At 45.3% G+C, this 19,804-nt stretch overlaps 1 protein-coding gene across 8 annotated transcripts in view; it reads left to right on the top strand.

Annotated features, from left to right (window-relative positions):
- Window positions 1-8,314, top strand: part of LOC103305723 (zinc finger protein 501-like) — a 262,606-nt gene extending 254,292 nt beyond the window's left edge. For 2 of the 8 annotated variants that reach the window (XM_065569500.1, XM_065569504.1), the window contains 3 exons: window positions 246-372; window positions 5,912-6,025; window positions 6,375-8,314. In XM_065569500.1, coding sequence (XP_065425572.1) covers window positions 246-372; window positions 5,912-6,025; window positions 6,375-7,636 — 1,503 coding nt within the window. In that variant the 3' untranslated portion in view covers window positions 7,637-8,314. Of the gene's footprint in view, window positions 1-245; window positions 373-5,908; window positions 6,026-6,371 lie in introns of all 8 variants that reach the window. The other 6 variants (XM_065569499.1, XM_065569503.1, XM_065569498.1 and 3 more) reach the window with 5 other exon arrangements.
- The last annotated feature ends 11,490 nt before the right edge of the window (window positions 8,315-19,804 follow it).

Genomic DNA, 19,804 nt, shown 5'->3' with positions numbered 1-19,804 from the left:
TGGGCTTCCTTCCTGGACTCTGCTAGGGGCTCCATCTCCTGTATCAGTCTGTGGCTAGTAGGGGTGTGATGGATCTGCTGGGAGAGACAAGGGGCTCTCTCTTCATCCCCTTAACCTGGTGTTTCCAGGATGCTTTGAGCGGGTTGGGGGTGGGACTCTGTTGACTGCAATCTACCAGAGCTTCCATTTGGTTTGGAGTGTGAGTGAAGCAGCAGGTACTGAGTGTTGGGCTCTTGCTATTTCAGGGGCTGGTGACCTTTGAGGAGGTGTCTGTGTATTTCACCAGGGAAGAGTGGGCTCTGCTGGACCCCGCTCAGAGAGCTCTTTATAGGGACGTCATGCAGGAGAACTATGAGAACGTGACCTCGCTGGGTAAGGGTTCCTGTCCCCTCAGTTCTTGGAAGGGGAAATGAAGAGTTAAGGTTCATGCCACCTCCACAATACCACCTCTACTCTGTCCTCTTTCAGCATCACCCCAATATGCCAGTGACATACACACTGCCAGAGACGCTCCCCTGCTGCAGAACACTTTGGGAACAGAGCACAGGAGCAGTATCACACAGTGTCAAATATCTCCTGCTTGCTCAAGTAAAACTGGGGGCTTAGGTCCAGCCTAACGAACAGAAGCTTCCTACCCCTGACCTTCTCTCAAACACTGAGCCTACTCCACCCAAACCAGAATGTGCTTGGGGTGTGGCAAACAAGTTGCTAGAGTCAGAGCTGCTGGTCCAGGGTTAATTATCACACAGACACTCAGTGTGTCCTTGAATGCTGGCTGGGAGTATCCAGCAGCAGAACATTGAATCTCACCCAGGATTACAGATGACACAACTCCTCATTGATCTGGATTGCACCCCAGCATGTGAAAATGGCCTAGGTTCGTAATGAAACTTCTTGAGACATGGATAGTCTTGCTCCCCCATCACCATGTGAAATAGCCACAATCTCTGTTCACTGCAGACTCCTTGGATTTTTGAGTTCCTCGTTCCTGAAGTCACAAGACCCCGATTCTTATTTTTCACACTCTGCTTTTCCAGGCTAATTAGAGGCTGTTGCTCCTGAATTATAGCTTCTAATTTCCCAGTGTTCTCCACACCCAGGGATTTTTCCTCCCATTACACTGGACTCACTCGATTCCCTAGTACATAAAAACAGGCATACTAGGTCCATCCAGCCCTTTATACTGTCTTCAGACCGTGGCCAATGCCAGTTGCTCCAGAGGGAATGAACACAACAGGTAATTATCAAATGATCCATCACCTGTCATGCTTTGCCAGCTTCTACCAAGAAGAGGCTACAGATATCTTCCCTGCCCATCCTGGCTAATGGCCATTGATGGACTATCCTCCATGAATTCATCATGTTCTTTTTTAGAACCCTGTTATACTCTTGGCCTTCACAACCTCCTCTGGCAAAGAGTTCCATAGGTTGACTGTGCGTTGTGTGAAGAAACACTTCCTTTTGTTTGTTTTATACGTGCTGCCTATACATTTTTTTTTGGTGATTCCTAGTCCTTTTGTTATGAGAAGGAATAAATAAATTCCTTATTTATTTTCTCCATGCCAGTCATGATTTTATAGACCTCTCCCCACTTCGTCTCTTTTCCAAGCTGAAAAGTCCCAGTCTTCTTAATCTCTCCTCATACAGAAGCTGTTCCATACACCTAATCATTTTTTTGCCCTTTTCTAAACCTTTTTCAATTCCATGATATTTTCTTTGAGATGGGGCGACCACATCTGCATTCAGTATTTGAGATATGGGCATACCATGGATTTATATAGAGGCAATATGGTATTTTCTGTCTTCTTATCTATCCCTTTCTTAATGATTCCCAACATTCTGTTCGCTTTTTGACTGCCGCTACACATTGAGTGGATGTTTTCTAAGAACTATCCACAGTGAGTCCAAGATCCCTCTCTTGAGTGGAACCAGCTAATTTAGACCCCGTCATTTTATATGTATAGTTGGGATTATGTTTTCCAATGGGCTGCACTATGTATTATCCTGACATCTAGTACTGCTGAGATCCTGCATTCAGTAATATCCCTGCCCTTCCTGTTCCCTTTCTCCACTGAACCCCACCAGCCCATGCTTACTGTTCCCAGCTTCCCCAGGACTCTCTCATTGTCTCTGGACCTCTGTCAGCAAGAAGCAGTGCCAGGGAGACTTGCCCTCTCTCTGGAGACTTTGATTTCTGGGACACGGTTTTAGTTTCTCGGTGTTTTAGGAACGTCTTTGAAACTGAGTGTCAGTGACATTAACCACAGTACAATCTGGACTGTTGAACAGCTGTGTCCCCTCAGTTCCCCAGGCTGGGGTGCCTTTTACACAGCTTTACTGTGAGAGCAGCCACTCCTGGGCAGTTAACACACAGTCTCCAGCATGTAACTCGCTCTCAGCTACACAGTATTGAGTGCTGCTAGTCAGCCACTCACGAATTACAGTACACCACAGGAGAACCCCAGAAAATTCTCTGGTCCCAGACTTCGCCCAGAAATGTTCATCTTGCACCATCCAGCACACTACTGAACAACGCAAGCTCATATGAAGTCTGTCATTTAATCAGTGGAAAATGCCATGCACCAGCCTTGTTATCCCAAATGGAGTTTCCAACACACTTTCATCCAAACACACTGGTTAGATAGAACAATAAAACAAGATTGTTAAAATCTGTTTTTTTTTTTGGTAGTTAAGTAATGAGGCATTCAAGTCAGAATTGTTTACAAAAGTAATGCAAGATAAAACACAAACTAATGTTTAACTTAACAAGCTAATGTTTCTCTCACCATATGCTGAGACAGGCTGGCTTTCCTTTCAGCCAGGACTCCCCCTAACCCACCCTTGCTACCCAAGTTCAGTTCTTCAGGAGTTGTCATGAGCAGAGGGAAAGGGGGGAAAGAGAGTCTCAAGCATTTTCCTCACCTCTTTTTATAACTCAGTCCTTTGTACTAGAAACAACTTCAGTTCTCAGCTGAGTCATGTGACAGGCTGTCTGTTGTAGATATGAGCTTCCAGTGGTCCCTATGAAGGAATGTAAATGTCTTCTTCACACCGTCCCGCTCCAGAGAATGGCTATTTGACCAGCTGTTTGCCTTGCTGTCTCTGAGGAAGTGGTCTGTGGGTGTTCCCCACAATTGTAACTTTTTCAGTAATATCATACAGTAAAATCTCATAACTTTACATACAGTGTTGCTACGCATTGTAACAGGAGGATAATATTCAGTAGATTGTGTTTTCAAATGATACCTCACAAGCTATACTATGTACAAAATTGGTCATAATTTTCTTGAAGGGTCTACATAGGGGTACAGACTGACACACTGTCTGTGTGTGTTCCCAGCAGATATGGGGGTATTTCAGTCCCTCATAAGCAGAGTGTTTTGCATCTTCAAGGACCTGGGGAGCTGGTCCTGGGAATTCACTGGTTTACAAAGTGTGACACTGTATGGAATTGAGGCACTTTATATTATTATTATTTTATTATTAATACCAATGAGATAAAATTACAATGAATCGTGCTAGATATGCCATGTAAAATGTAATGATTTTCCAAGTATGATAATTTTGTTTCTATGTTTGTATCACCTTTCTATTGTGAGTTATAGATATACTCTAAATATCTATATTTCTAGACTTGTGCAGTGTTTCCAGGTGACACCCCCAGACATATTGGTGTCAGCACTGCCTAGGCTGTTTGATGGCCCATTCAGGGTCATCAGCTGTACAATGAGCCCATGGAAAGGATCAAGGGCAGGGATGGGCTAACTTTTTGGCTCAAGGGCCACATTGGGGTTGCAAAACTGTATGGAGGGCCAGGTAGGGAAGGCTCCCAAAACTGCTTGGCCCCGCCCCCTCCAAATTCCTCCTGCCCTTCTCCTTGTCCCCTGACTGCCCACTCCCGAGACCAACCACCCTGACTGCCCTCCCAGGACCCCCCCCACACCCAGCCCCCCATGCTCCCTGTCCCCTGAATGCCCAGACCCCTATCCACCCACCCAGCCCCTGACAGACCCTCGGGACTCCCACGCCTATCCAACCACCCCGTCCCCTGACTGCTCCCTGGGACTCCCTGCCCCTTATCCAACCCCCCCAGCCTCTTACCATGCTGCTCAAAGCAGCATGTCTGGCAGCTGTGTGGCCCACGTGGAGCCAGACATGCTGCCCCACAGGAGCGCGCAGCGCCCCCCAGAGCACTACCTGCACAGTGGCATGGCTGCAGGGAAGGGGGAACAGCAAGAGGGGGAGCTAGCCTCCCCGGCTGGGAGCTCAGGGGCCAGTCAGGACCGTCCTGCGGGCCGGATGTGTCCTGCGGCTGTAGTTTGCCCTCCTGTGATCAAGGGGATACACCTATTGAGTCAGCAAGACATGCAGGGGTATGCCTGTGTACTGAGAACTCCAAGGCTTTTCCAGGCCCTGTGCTGTGAAGCTTGTGTTTGGGACACAGGAAGTACAAGCCACATGGCAAAAGGAATATACAGGGCAGCTGCATCATCTCCATTTTGTCTTCAATCCCTCTTCCTATATCTGGAGCAACTTCTCTACAAACTGAAGCCTTGAACAAAGGACTGGATGACCCATCCAAACTGTGGATGGGTTCCAGATGGACTTTCAAGACAGCAACTCACCAATACCACTAAGAACCCGATATATAGATTTTGGAATGTATATGACTGCTTTCCCATTTAACAACTCCCTTTTTCTTTCTAGCTTTCCTTTATAATAAACCTTTAGTTTTGATGCTAAAGGTGTAACAATGCTGATTCTGGTGGGACCCAACTGAAAGTGCCAATTCAGGACAAATTGCTTCAAGCGGGGCGGTTACAGCCCAAGGCTGGGGGTTTTCCACCTCTAAGGCAAACCAAACCAGCCAAACAGAGAGGACTTCGGTTTTACCAAGCTGGCTAACCACAAGTCATGCAAGCAATTCCAGTTTCCCAGTATCACCACCAGTGCCACTCGCTATGGGGACAAATGGTTATGAAAACCAATACCCCAGTAAAAGGTTCTTCTGATCCCAAAGGACCAAGCCCCAGACAAAGGTCAATATACAAATCAGATCTTACCCACAAATTATGCTGTTGCCAATCCTTTAGAATCTGAAACCTAAAGGTTTATTCATTAAAGGAAAAAGAGCTAGAATTGTTTAAATTGAATACATTCCATACAATAATGGCAAAGTTCTTGGTTCATCAAGCAGGCTAGGCAGAGCTGATACCAACTTGTGTGGGATGTCACCCAGAAGTATAGCATAATTTTGCAATACAGACCGTATATAGCCAATATTCATAACTTCAACTACAAAAACGATACACATATACAGATAGCATAATCATAACCAGCAAACCATAACCTTGTCCTACACACCTCAAATGCTAGCCTTTGTACAAATTTTGTTGCAAATCTATAACACTGGTTGCAACAGTGATTTACACGGTTACAGATTCTGTCAACAATGTCACAAAAGGATTAGCTGGCAGCAAGGTATTTTGGGTAAGGTCCAAACCTATAGTGGCCCAGTAATGTGGCTGACCCTTTGGGGTCAGAAGAACACTTTGTTTGTGAGAAGAGTTTTTAAATAACCTCTCACTGTATTGTACCTATGTGCTGATTGGGATTCAGAACTGGAATGCAATAAAGGGGGCTGTGTGATTTCTTTTTTCAGCTTCTCAGTAGTAGTGTGGGGGATCAGAAGTAGTTTGTGACTGGTAGGTGAGTTTAACTTTAGTGTTAACCACCAATTTTGAAAGCATCAGCTCTCTCTTTTTTCAGCCTGACCTGACCTTGGCATTTTCAGTATGGACTGGCCCAGGCACACCAGGTCACACTAAACACTGAAGTTAAATTAATAGAATGTTTTTGATAAAGTCTTATTAAATCAACTGAATTCCTTTGTTTTCTTTCATCTAAGCAGCATTTCCAGTTTTAAAACCTGATGTGATCTCCCAGTTGGAACAAGGGGAAGAGTCATGGGTCCCAGACCTCCAGCGTTCAGAGGAAAGAGAGCTCCTGAGAGCTCCCTGCACAGGTGAGGAAACATTAAACCAACTCATAATCTATAAGTGCCTGAAGGAAACATCTGGGATGCCCTACAAAGCCCTTGGAAGATCTCTGTTCATTATTGTCCCTAGCAGGGGTCGGCTCCTCAGGATAAATATAGCTTATGACTTCCTGTAAATCCTAGCAGACACCAGGCAGTAGCTTCCTCTCTTCCCCCTGTGAATTTGGATGGGATGTGAAGGCCAAGTTGATCCCCTCCTCTCTCCTGTTTGGGGGAGTTCAGTTTCTGATCTTTATTTGACCTCTCTCCAGCACTTGTTTTATTTTGCTCTTCTCCTTTCCATATCTGGTTGAGGTTTCTATCTCTATCACAGCAGGTGATGCAATGGTATGTGAGGAGCAAAATTCTCAGCAGGAAAATGTTGAGCAAGTGGATAAACTCAGAGAATTATCGCAAAGATCGGAAAGGAATGTGTCCAGGAGTCATGAGCTGGGAAAATCCTGTGAGATTCAGCACAGACCAGAAAGAGAACAAGGAAGCCAGCCAGGGGTGAAAGTGGGTAAATGTATTTCCTGTCCAGGAACTCAGAAGGGCCTTAAGGAAACCACAACACAGCAAGAAATCCTCAGGGGAAAGAGAAAAAATACATTCACCGAGTGTGGGAAAAACTTACGTGACTATTCAGCCCTTATTAGTCATCAGAGAATCCACACAGGGAAGCGGCTCTATGAATGCAGTGAGTGTGGGAAACACTTCAGTCACAGCTCACACCTTATTAGGCATCAGAGAATTCACACAGGGGAGAGGCCCTATGAATGCAGTGATTGTGGAAAAAGCTTCACTCAAAGATCAGGTCTTTTTCAACATCAGAGAATCCACACAGGGGAGAGACCCTATGAATGCAGTGAGTGTGGAAAAAGCTTCACTCAAAGATCAATTCTCTTTCAACATCAGAGAATTCACACAGGGGAGAGGCTCTATGAATGCAGTGAGTGTGGAAAAAGCTTCACTCAAAGATCAGGTCTTTTTCAACATCAGAGAATCCACACAGGGGAGAGACCCTATGAATGCAGTGAGTGTGGAAAAAGCTTCACTCAAAGATCAAGTCTCTTTCAACATCAGAGAATTCACACAGGGGAGAGGCTCTATGAATGCAGTGAGTGTGGAAAAAGCTTCACTCAAAGATCAAGTCTTTTTCAACATCAGAGAATTCACACAGGAGAGAGGCTCTATGAATGCAGTGAGTGTGGAAAAAGCTTCACTCAAAGATCAGGTCTTTTTCAACATCAGAGAATTCACACAGGGGAGAGACCCTATGAATGCAGTGAGTGTGGGAAAAACTTCAGTCACAGCTCAAACCTTATTAGGCATCAGAGAATTCACACAGGGGAGAGGCTCTATGAATGCAGTGATTGTGGAAAAAGCTTCACTCAAAGATCAGGTCTTTTTCAACATCAGAGAATCCACACAGGGGAGAGACCCTATGAATGCTGTGAGTGTGGGAAAAACTTCAATCACAGCTCACATCTTATTAGACATCAGAGAATCCACACAGGGGAGAGACCCTATGAATGCAGTGAGTGTGGGAAAAACTTCACTCAAAGATCAGATCTTTTTCAACATCAGAGAATGCACTGAGTGTGGGAATACCTTCTCTTGGCACTCAGACCATGTTAGGGATCAGAGAATCTGCAAGGGAGATCAAAACCATAAAAACCTCTAGGGTTACCATTATTTTTTTTTCTTTAATACTTTTCCTGATTCCCACATAGTAACTTTTAAAGCTGTTTGACTGTTTGCAGCACCGTTATCCCTCAGTTTGTCCAGTTGATTGGCCCATTTTTGCCTTTTGCAGTTCTCCCTGTTTTGAGGTGGACAAATAGGTCTCTAATTCGAGTGTGCCCTTCCTATCGGGAACCAGGGAGCGTCATATTAATACCATTCCTCCTGTTTCAAAGTTATTGTTAGAATGTGACGTTATTAATATGAACTGGGACTGTATAGATCCGTGGTGTCCAATAGAAATTCGATGCTAGCCACACTTGTGGTTTTGAATTTTTATTAGCCACATTATAACAAAGCCACATGCATTAGCCACAATTCAATAGCCTATTAGCCTATGTAATCTATTCCCTGTAGCGTGAGGCGTTCTGGTACAAAACCTCACTGCAAAGGTTGGGGTGGTAGAATGTGTGTGAGAAAGAGTGTATAAGAGAATATTGGCCCAGTATCGACTTTAATTTTTTGTATTTCAAATAAAACCTATTTTGCTTAGCTTCAAAGTCAATTTCTATTAAACGGAAAACTACTCAAGGAGACAGTTGTATAACTTTTTACCCATTTAGACTGTAAGGGTCACTGACTTCCCCACTTCCTTAATTTGCAACGGAAAGGCATGACATCTGTCATAGGATGTGTCCAGCAAGTAGGAAAGTTGCAGTCGTCAACCATCAATATTAAGGAAAAGGCTGATTACTCTGTTTCCTTTCATATCAAAAATCCAGCTAGAGGCTGGTCTACACTGAAAAGCTATGTTGACATAGCCACATCTCTCAGGGGTGTGAAAAATCTACTCCACTGAGAGAAGTAGTTAATGTGAGCCCCAGTGTAGACAGTGTTAGGTTGTCAGAAGAATACTTCCAGTGTTTGAAGTGTAGACATAGCCTTAGACAGATTGATCTCTATGCGATTTTGACCCCTCTCCCTGTATGTGAGAAAGCTACTAGTACAGAGGGCTGAGCCAGCTGTCCGATCGCCTGGTTCCTCAACTGTAGCTACAGCTCTTAGTGTCCATGAATGCAAAGACTGAGCGAAATGGAGAGTTCCAACCATTGTCATTTTAGTATCTTATTGTTCCTCTCCCTCTTTTTTGTGCTGGCCTTTCTATGATCTCAGGGTATGACTGTATAGTTCAGTGCATGTGTGACAAAAGCTCATTGGTGCCAATTCCCATTCTCTGAGGGCCAATCATGCTCTCGTGTAGCCTACTGGTTCATATGGGTAACTTTGAAGCAGGGCCAGATTCTATGTGTAGGGCAGAGAGAGTGCATGCCTTGGACTCAGATACAATCAGCCTTCTCCCCTGCATTGGGTGGGGGGGGTACTGCAATCCCCTGCTGGAAAGTAATGGTGGTGGGGGGTGCTGTGAGTAGCTCAACACCTGACCCTGGGGGCAAAAGTGGGGTGGGAAGTTCCAGGTGTTTCTAGGATCTGCTATTTCCACCTGCCTGTAAAGTCCAGCTTTCCCCAGCATATTCATTGCGGTGCAATTGGGTCATTGTTTCCATGGCTGTACAGGAAAGAATTACTCCCAGTTTCCCTTCTGTCTGCAGCATGATTAGCCTCGGTCAGTGGTGAATGAGGTGGATCTAGTTGTAGATTGTTATTCATTCCCCACCTAGACAATTTAGACAGTCCATTTCCCATGCAGATCTCCAGCACCTCAGTGTTCCTGGTAGCAGTGGTTGGGTTTTCCCTGAGGCCCTGAGATTTTCAGAGTTCTTCTCCCTCAACCTGAAGTGAACTCAGCCTTTTCCCCCCATCCCACACATTCCATGAAATAACAACAACAGCATAAAGAAAGAGCGGAGGGAACATCTCACTGCCAGGGCTGGATGTGCCCAGGGTCCCCTGCTTGTCCATTGTCTCCATTGCATAAGAGGAAGGTTCCATGGAATTTGACACCTGCTTAGCACAAGGGACAGAGAAAGATCTTGCTGTTCCTGTGTCTGTGCAAAGAAAATTATGCTTCATTTTAAAAGAGAGGTGAGAAATGGCCCCTTGGTGGGACAATATCCTCAGGATTAAGAGCAAAGACTCAGGCTGAGAACCAATTTAACTCCACTCATCTGGGGTTTAAAAAATTGTCTTCCTTGGAGAGATTGCAAACTTGTGACATTAATCCAGATTCTGGGGGTTTGGGCTGCTTTAACTCTTGGCAAAAACATGAACTGGATTCCAAGAAGGGAGAGAGGAGAAGCCTGAAGTTGCCTTTGGTCCAAGTCTGGTGTCTCCTGGATGGTGGGAAACGTGCTTTGCAGCTGCCAGGGGATAGCGGGCAACTGCTGACATATCAGGGCTGAGATGTAGCATGGACTTTATCATACATGCTCCATCCTACTTCTCAGAGCCCACAGGAGAGAATCTAGAGAAGAGTAAGTCATTTCTCATCTACATTCTCAGGAGAAGCCAGTAGCTGTCCTTGAACAGACACCCAGGAGAGTAACCACGGTAATTCTGCAGAGACATCTGATTACCAGGAGATCCAGATAGGAGAGAGAGTGCTGGGGGATCTGCAGTTTTTGCAGTGGTGAGAAGGGCCAGGCCAGTGGGGCTGTCTCCGGAGTCACAGGTGGCTTTGCCAGTGGGGAGGCTCTAGGTCACTTGTTGCAGGTAGGGTGGGGCATTAGGGATTACAGGGTGTGAGGTTGGTTAACATGGAACTGCACAAAAAACCTTCCCCTTTGCTCCAGCTAAAGGCCCTACTTTTGGCCTGTCCCCATTTCATGAAAATCTCCATCTCTACCCTGGCTCTCAGGAACCCCGTCTTTCCCATGGGTATTTTCACGGTTTCTTCCTTTTATCATGGTCTCGTTCAAATATTTTTCCCATGGAAATGATCAAGTACATTTAAAATGAGAAAAACAATCAAACAACACATGTATCTCTTCACCAGACATAGTGTTGTGTCTGAATTTTTCTAATGAAAAGTCTAGGCAGGCAGAGTCACCCCTACCTTTACTTCACATCAGGCCCAGGACTTGCACCCAGCAGTTCTTGGGGAGTCCCTCAATTGGGGTATTCCAAGCACAGTTCTTCTGCCCTCGATTCACACAACAAGGATAACAACACTTTATTACTCCTGCCCCAATAACAAGGAGACTGGGAATCCAACACCAGTCAAAAGTGATCATTTCAGCAAGCAATCCCATCATGTTGAGCACCTAGACAGGGTGTGTGTGCCCATGCAAATGAATCAGCTCCAGAAGTCCTCTTCCACAGCTCATCACTAGATTATCTGGGGAGAGCTCAATCCGATCCCGCTTACATATTTAATATAGAAATTTCCAACATACTGTAAAATCCACATGCAGACACACACATGAAACCTTGCAAGAAAAGCTTCCTTAGGGGGTCTGAAGCACCTGCTGCTGGAGGGAAGGAGCAAGTTGTGGGTTGGGATTGAGGAGCAGCGTAAGGAGGAGGGGGCTGTGGGTTGGGATTGAGGGGCACTGGGAATAGGAGGGGGCTGTGAGTTGGGACAGAGGAGAAGGGTGAAGAGGAGTAGACTCCGGTTGGGAGTGAGGAGCAGTGTACCTAGGAGAAGACTGTGGGTTGGGATTGAGGGGCACTGGGAATAGAGGGGACGTGGGTTCGGGCTGAAGAGCATCCTTGTTTGGGGATCCAGCAGGACAGGGGAAGGCAGCAGGTGATTCTCATTCCTCAGGGATAGTGTGTGTGTGTGTGTGCGTGTGTGCGTGTGCGCGCAGGGGGAATGTGCTCTATGCCCAGAGACCTTTATTCTTCCAGCCTGTGAGGAGAGAGAGGATGTCAGGAAGTTGCCCCTTCAAGCACACTTGCAAAAGGCCCTTCTTAGGAAAGGCGAAATCCTGAAGAAGAAAAAGTAACATCAAAGAGACAAAACGAACAGGAGTACTTGTGGCGCCTTAGCGACTAACAAATTTATTTGAGCATAAGCTTTTGTGAGCTTCAGCCCACTTAATCGGATGCATAGAATGGAACACACAGAAAGTCCAGTCCCCTGCCCTCATGGCAGGACCAAATACTGTATAGACCATCCCTGATAGACATTTATCTAACCTACTCTTAAATATCTCCAGAGATGGAGATTTCACAACCTCCCTAGGCAATCAATTGAGATGAGCTATCATCAGCAGGAGAGAGAAAAAAACCTTTGAAGTGATAATCGAGATGACCCATAGAAGGTGTGAGGATATTTTAACATGGGGAAATAGATTCAATTAGTGTAATGACCCAACCATTCCCAGTCTCTGTTCAAACCCAAATTAATTGTATCTAATTTGCATATTAATTCAAGTTCAGCAGTCTCTCTTTGAAGTCTGTTTTTGAAGTTTTTCTTGTTGCAAAATTGCCACCTTCAGGACGGTCACTGAGTGGTTAGAGAGGTTGAAGTGTTCTCCCACTGGTTTTTTAATGTTATGATTCCTGATGTCAGATTTGTATCCATTTATTCTTTTGCGTAGAGACTGTCTGGTCAAAAGAGACAGATATCTAAGATCTTGGTAAATAGTTCATCACATGACCAGGGACTTGAACCCTGGACCCTCAGGTTAAAAGTCTGATAGGCTACCGACTGAGCTAGCCAGGTCATGGAAAAAAGGCAAATTGGTGCATAGGAGAAACTGGTCAAGAAAAAGAGTTCAGGAAACAATAGGGGAAACCTGCCGCTCTCTTTCCAACCCTAGCCTGGCCTGGTATTAGTGATGGTTAAGAAGAGGGGGAAGTATCTGCACCTACCAGCCTTTTATAGCTGTACAAGAATCAGGCACAATACAGAGGTACCCATCTGCAAGTGCCAAATGGTTGGATTGGCTAATGCAACCTGTAGAAATCCATGTTACACTGGGATATAAAGTCAAGTGTACATCATCATCTCAAAGGGATAAATATAGGAAGGTTCAAAATTGACTAAGTAATTACATACAAATATCATTGGCTATTCATGCTAATTAGTGTCACTGTGGAGTGAGCTTTCTTCTTCTCTACCTCCCTTCTAGAACACCAGAAGTACCTTGATCATCTATGTGGTTCCTTCAGATGCCTGCTTAAATTTCAGGATGCTGGGAAGGTGTTTGGAGACTGTTTGAAAATCAAAGCTCAGTCCAGTAACTAATAGAAAATGAGGGCATGCTCCCACTATGCACCTTAAATCCCAGACTTTATACCTTTTTATATAAATAGACCCGTGCAAATAATTTAATTTTTTGCTTGCTATCTAGCCAAACCAAAATTATAGCAACATTAATATTTCAGGTTGACTCAAAATGAATTTTTTAGAGAAAGTTGACTGAAAAAGGCTAGTATGAGTGGTAAATGATCACATCCCTACTAGTCTAATGGTTACAATTCAGTGGTTTGGCTGTTGTATCCTATGTTCAATTCTGGGTCAGTAAAAAACACTTTTCTTCAACACATATTGAACAAATCAAACATTTCTAGAGCCTTAGAGCAGAAATTAGGCATGTTCCCACTGTGGCCATTTGTACAAACAGCTGTGCAAATCATTTGTTGTTTTGCTTGCTATCTAACCAAACCAATAAAACAATAATAATAATAATTAATAATTCAGGTAGACTCCAGATTAATTTTTTTCAGTTTTCTTGTTGAAACAAAAAAAAAAAAAATCATTTTTGGTCAAACCAAAATATTTCCGTACATAAAATATTCATCCAGAAAACATTTCACCCAGGTTTATAGACAAGTCTTCGGAATTAACCATCTGGAGAGAAGGATGGTTAGCCTCTTAATTGTGGGTTAGTGGCACCTCTATTTCTAGCCCTCCATCCAAAAGCCCCCAGTGTTTGTTTCCCATTGCATAGAAAGCAAAAATTAATTACATTGAAACCTAAACCTGTGATTCACAATACAACATTGTAATTACAGGTTTCAGAGTAACAGCCGTGTTAGTCTGTATCCGCAAAAAGAAGAACAGGAGTACTTGTGGCACCTTAGAGACTAACAAATTTATTAGAGCATAAGCTTTCGTGGACTACAGCCCACTTCTTCGGATGCATATATGCATATATGCATCCGAAAGCTTATGCTCTAATAAATTTGTTAGTCTCTAACATTGTAATTGTAAATAAAGGAGAAAATTGCTCCTGAGTTCAAAAGAAAGAAGATTTTCTCATCAGCTTCTAGCAAATGCTCAAAGTTCTGATAGTTCTGGGAACTTCCAGGGATATCGGCCAGAATTTTCACAAGATCTGGCACTGGCACCCACCTCTAGAGCCAGATTTTCAAAAGGTCTCAACACATGGAGTGCTGAGCTACTTTGAAAAAAAGCTGGCACACATTGTGGGTTCTTGACTATATGGTTCACAGTGCAGGAGTTTGAGGTTCACCATTACTTTCTCATAAAGCTGAATGTCTGGATTCTACTTCAGTCCTGGTGTACATCTTTTCTTCACATAATAAGTCAGCGGTGAGACTACAACACCTCACTCAAGGGTCTCCAGGAAACCTGTAAATTTCACTGAGGGTAATTGTGTATAAAAGTGAACTATGCTGAAGAAGGGCCCTAGAATTTGAAAGAAATATGGCATGTTGGCCTCCCCGAACAGCTCATAATACTAGAGAAAACATGGAGTGTTAAAAGCACTCTTTTGTGGTGTATGAGTGATCTAAGGCACCAGACATAGAACTTTATTATCTCCTCACTTGGGTGTTCTGGTCTCTGGATGGAGGTTTGGGTTCAAATCCCACATCTAAAAAGTGAAATTCTTTCAACCCCCAGCAGAGTGTGTGTAGATGTGGGATCGTTTCAACTCAAGAACTAGCACTAAAAGATAATAAACTTACCACTGAAGTGAAAAATGCAATGAGGTGGTGGATTCTGGGATTTGCAGAAACAGGCTGGGAAAAATCAGCCAAATAAACATGACTGCACAAACTTCCCATTTGCGATATTTATTGCCAGATTTCTATTGCATTAATAGCCAAAGTCACTTAAAAACTAGCCCAAAAGTAGCCCAGTCTGGTAATTGAACCAAAGATGTTTTATTAACCCATTGATCTATACCTTTGAAAAGCATCACTATCTAGAGTATCATTAGATGGTGGATGTTAGCAGCTTTGCCATTTTCTTTTTGCAACAGGCACCTGCCAACCTCCAGTATTGTTTTCAGTCACATACCAATGAAACATACTTACCAAACTAGTCCATTCCTCCCCATATTCAATCTATGACTGGAATGTTAGAATGAGGCAGAGTACTGTAAAAGTATCACAATAAGAATCAATTGAAAACTTGCGTAATCAAAGCTGAGATGGAGACACAGCCTATTGTACAGCTGGTGAGGTCACAGGGACACACTCCCGCTAGTGCTGGCTCTGAAATAACAGCAGAAGCAGATCAAAGAGAATGAGCCCATTTAGGAGCTATGGGCAGCTGCCTTCTCAGTGCATCACTCACCTGGGAGGTGTTACACAAAACACAGCACTTCCCCTTTGGAAGAGACACCCGCCCCCGCCCCAGATCAAACCTTGATCTCTCTAGCTAGTCCACGGTGATTCCTAAAGATTCATTTGGGGAGCAGGAGTCATCCCAATGGAAATCTCTTCACTTCTTTCTCGGTACCATCTCCTTAGCCCTGGCTTTGGGTGCTTTGGATGCGGCTTTAGCCTTTTTCTCTCCCTTCTTGATTTTAGGTGGGATCTTGGCCATCGTCTGGGTCTTGGCATCTTAGACCTTTTGAGGGCTTTTCCCTGCATTTTTGGTCCTGCTGCAGACACCACCTTCTAGCGACTATTCCTGGACATGGGATGGTGGCATTTCCTGGGATCCTGGCAGCTCTAGCCAGCTTCTAGGTGGCTATTTTCCTTCTCAAAGCCACTGGCTTCTTCTCAGACCTTGTCCTGGGGGCCCAGATGTTGCCTGAATGTGAAGGAGCCAAGATGCTGGTGACCTTTCCCTCACCAAGATGTCTTTGCTCATCAGATTCCTGAACACCAACTGGATGTGGTTCTTTTTCTTCTGCACAGCATAGCCCCTGGAGAACAGGGATCTGCAAATGTGCATTCATGGTATACCGTTGTTTAATTGATGAAAACATAAACTAGACACTTAGAGGATTGGAACTGATTTCAGCTGATGGACAGATTAGCTAGGTTTTTATGCATTTACACAGGAAAATGTTGAGTGTTTAAATTCATTCCAAGTATCTCCATCCAGTGAAACTCATGAACATACTGGAAATGGATATGAAAATGTTTTCACTTAAGAAAAAGGCTTCTAAGGGGGTACTTGGATTTGAAGCAAGGACCACTTGACCTGCAGTTGAACGTTCTATCACTGTGCTATATCCCCATGACAATATTATGTTGCAGTCAGTGATCTTAAGGACCTTGAAGGACAGACCCTGCTTCAGAGAACTCCTGTTCCATTCCCAGACCATGGGTGGTTTTGAAAATGGGGTTTGATTTAACTTTATATATGCAGGTAAACAGCACAGCTTGCATATCCACAGTCATGGTTTCTCCCTCTGATGTATTTACTACCTCTGAGGGAGGTGGATTAACTACACAGATGGGACAGCTTTCTCCCATCAGCGTAGAGCATCTCGGTGCAGCTGTGCCGCTGCAGCATTTTGAATGTAGACTTGCATAAGAGTAAGACCAGAAGTCCACACTGGCTCCATTTTGCACCTTGGTTGGTAAGACACCACACTCACTGCTGTGTAGTTCTGTAAGTGTGTCCATGGCTGAACAGCAAGAATTCCTGCCCATTTCCCTTCTGGCTGCAGCATGATTAGAGTGTGTTTGTGGTTAATGATGATGCTGTAGATTGTTCCTTCCCTGCCTGGAAAATTCAGACAGTCCCTTTTCCCAACGTATCTTCAGCACCTCTGTGATTCCAATAGCAGGTTTTCTCTGGGACACTGAGATTTTTGGGGAACTTGATGGCACCTTTCTTTCCTCACACTGAAGTAAACTCAATTTTTTATTCTATCCTTGATGATTCATGGAATAACAACATCAGCATGAAGAAAGAGGAGAGCCAATATCTCACTGTCAGGGATGAAGGTGGCCATGTCCCCTCTGTCTGACAATTGCCCTTGCAGGAGACAAGGTTTCAATGGAATTGAATGCCCTGGCTCAGAAAATAGGGACAGAGAGATTTTGCTGTTTACGGATCTGTGCAAAGGAAATTGTGTCTGTGTGAAAATGAGGAAGGAAATAAAACGCCCACATGGTGGCGCCTAAGGCATAAGGGAACCCTATAGGATTGGAGTAGGATAAGTTCTCAAGCAGCATCTTTCTTACTTTGCCCATCTGTCAATTTTGATTATTATCAATGGAAATATTTTGTCATTGTGTTGTGTGTTTTCAGTGAAATTGACATTCACCAACAAATATGTAATTCTTCCAAAGCTGCAATTGGCGAGCTTAGAAGGACCCATTTGCTCTCCCTAGACCCCATGCCAGGCCTGTGCTCTCCACTTCCCACACTGCTGGGATCCTTCCTTGATCTTCCCCCCAGGCCTCTGGGATCTCCCCCCACAACACTGTCCATCTCCCCTGCTGACAGGATCCTTCTCAGTTCCTTTCACGGCCTGCCTCCCCTCTGAGCAAAACTCTGCACTCTTCCCACACTGGGAGTTGAACCCAGACTACTTGGGTGAAAAAACCAGGAATCCTGACCACTAGACCCCATGGGACAGGTACTAGTGGGCCCCTCCAAGCCAATCCCTTATGAGAGCAGCAGTGCCACCCAGCAGGGAGTGGCACAGGGCTGCCTTAACCTTTGAGGCACTAAAGTTTTCCTTCTATCCATTCCCAGTGCCTGTGATCAGGAAACAGAGATAGGGGCTCCCAGGTGCTGCACAGACCATGGCTGAGATCGGGACCCTCTATTGTGCTAGGTGCTGTACAAATCCTGGCCAACACTGGGACACTCATGGGGTTCCCCTCAATTTCCCTGAGCCTCTGCTGCCCAACTTCTTCTGACTCAGGCTGAATTCCCTCTCAGCCTGGGACCAATCTCCCCAATTCAAAGTCTTTCTCTTCTGGACAATATTCCAGGTGTTGAGATTGGGGAGGTGAGAGACCAGGTGAGAGACCAACCTTCATTTATATTTTCTCTCCAGATGCTAGAAGAACCCTTGCTGTGACATGGGGGTTAGGTAGCTCCCACTGTGTACTGTGCCCTCGCTGAGAAGTCTCTGGGAGAGTGGATTCTTCTTGATGGGCCACCAACATGTCTCATAGGTCCTGATGTCAGCTGCTCCTTTGTTGATACTTTGGGCCTTTCTCACTCACCCCATATTTCAGTAATGGACAGATAGCAATACTTTGTAACTTCACATACAGTGATAGTACATACAATCCAACAGGAGAGTAATATGCAATGGACCAAGACTTTTTAAGCAATACCTAACCAGTCATGCTTTGTACAAAGCATATCATAATCACAGCACAGCTGTGAATATGGGGGTCCATATTCCCCCCCATGTTCCTTGACGCCCCCCCGGGATCCCTGCCCCATCCACCCCCCTTCCCTGTTCCCTTACTGCCCCCGCCACCCCATCCGACCCCTCCTCTCATTCCTGATGGCCCCTGGGGACCCCTGCGCCATCCAACCACCCCTCCTCTCTGTCCCCTGACTGCCCCTGGAACCTCTGCCCCTGATTGCCTCCCACCGCCCCATCCAACCCCTGATCCTTCCTGACTGCCCCTCTGGGACCCTTGCCTCCATTCAATCCCCCTGTTCCCTGCCCTCTGACCGCCCCAACCCCTTTCCACCCCCCTAACTCCCCTACCCTCTATCCAACACCCCCTCCCTGCTCCCTGCCCCCTTATGGCGCTGCCTGGAGGTGGCTGGCGGGGCTACAGCTGTGCTGCTCGGCTGGAGCCGGGCTGTGCCAGGTGGCTGGACCCAGGCCGGGCCGGGCCGTGCGGCTGGAGCTAGGCCAGGCTTGCTTCTCAGCCCTCCCAGGCTTCCCACATGAACAGCTGATTCACGGGAAGCAGCAGGGGAGGAGAAGTGGGGCAGAGCATTCAGGGGAGGAGGCAGAGCAGAGGTGAGCTGGGGCTGGGGCCGGGGGCGGGGTGGGGAGCTGCCGGAGCTTTACCGGTTGTTAAATTTAAAAGCCCTTTTAGAACCGGCTGTCCCATGGGACAACCGGTTCTAAAAGGGCTTCTAAATTTAACAACTTGTTCCCGTGAACCGACTCCAGCTCACCACTGGCTGCGACCACAATGCAGTGTACTAACCACTATACAACCATGGCTGCTAGTGTGAAAAGAGTGCCTTAGAAACCCTCTCTCCCCTCTGCTGTGGCTTTCTGTGCATAGAGAGCCAGACAGCTCGATGTCAGCAGGTCTTGCAGGAAATGATTTGGAATTTGGACATGTTGTCTTAGAGCATCAAGTAGAGCACTTGCTGAGCATGTCTAAAGGCAGGTGCCATGGCTAAGGTGTCTCTCTAGTAAACAGGAGATCCTGGGTTCAACTCCCAGTGGTGCCTTAGTCTATGTTGTTTGTCTCCTCTACGCATCATTTCCAATGTCTTTCTTGGAAACGGAAGAGACCTGTGTCGGCAATCCAAATAATTGCTTGTTAAAGAGAAGGCTTCTTTGCAGAGGAGAATTGGAAAGAATCAAATCAGCAGCCTGGAGTTAATGAAAAGGGTATTGTGTTGGGAAGGAGGTTGTCTTGGCAGTAATTGCTGTGATATGAGAGCCTGTGTCTTTTTTCTTTTTTTCTTTGTTGTTAATTAAAATATCGGATCCAGTAGAAAATACCGTTATACAAAGCAACATGAAATCACAGACAGAAGTGCCAATAAAAATACAAAAAAAAAAAAAAAAGGAATTGCTAGTAATGCAAACTTACCGGGCCAATCCTGTGCACTGAGTACCTGTTAAGGGCCCTCTGTGCTTAAGAGTAATCTGGAGGAACTCATACAGTCCCTGAACCCGAAACTCAACTGTTGCCAGTTGAAAACCCCTTCTCACCTAGCAACAAAGACCAGCAAGAGGAAATCAAGGCCCAACCTGGTCCCAGAGCCCAGCTCACGCCCGCCTCCACTCTGCTACTGACTCA

Source organism: Chrysemys picta, chromosome 16 (assembly GCF_011386835.1).
Source record: "Chrysemys picta bellii isolate R12L10 chromosome 16, ASM1138683v2, whole genome shotgun sequence".
NCBI classification, from domain to species: domain Eukaryota; kingdom Metazoa; phylum Chordata; order Testudines; family Emydidae; genus Chrysemys; species Chrysemys picta.
The sequence above is the reverse complement of the archived record's forward strand: the minus strand, read 5'-3'. Positions and strand labels throughout refer to the sequence as shown.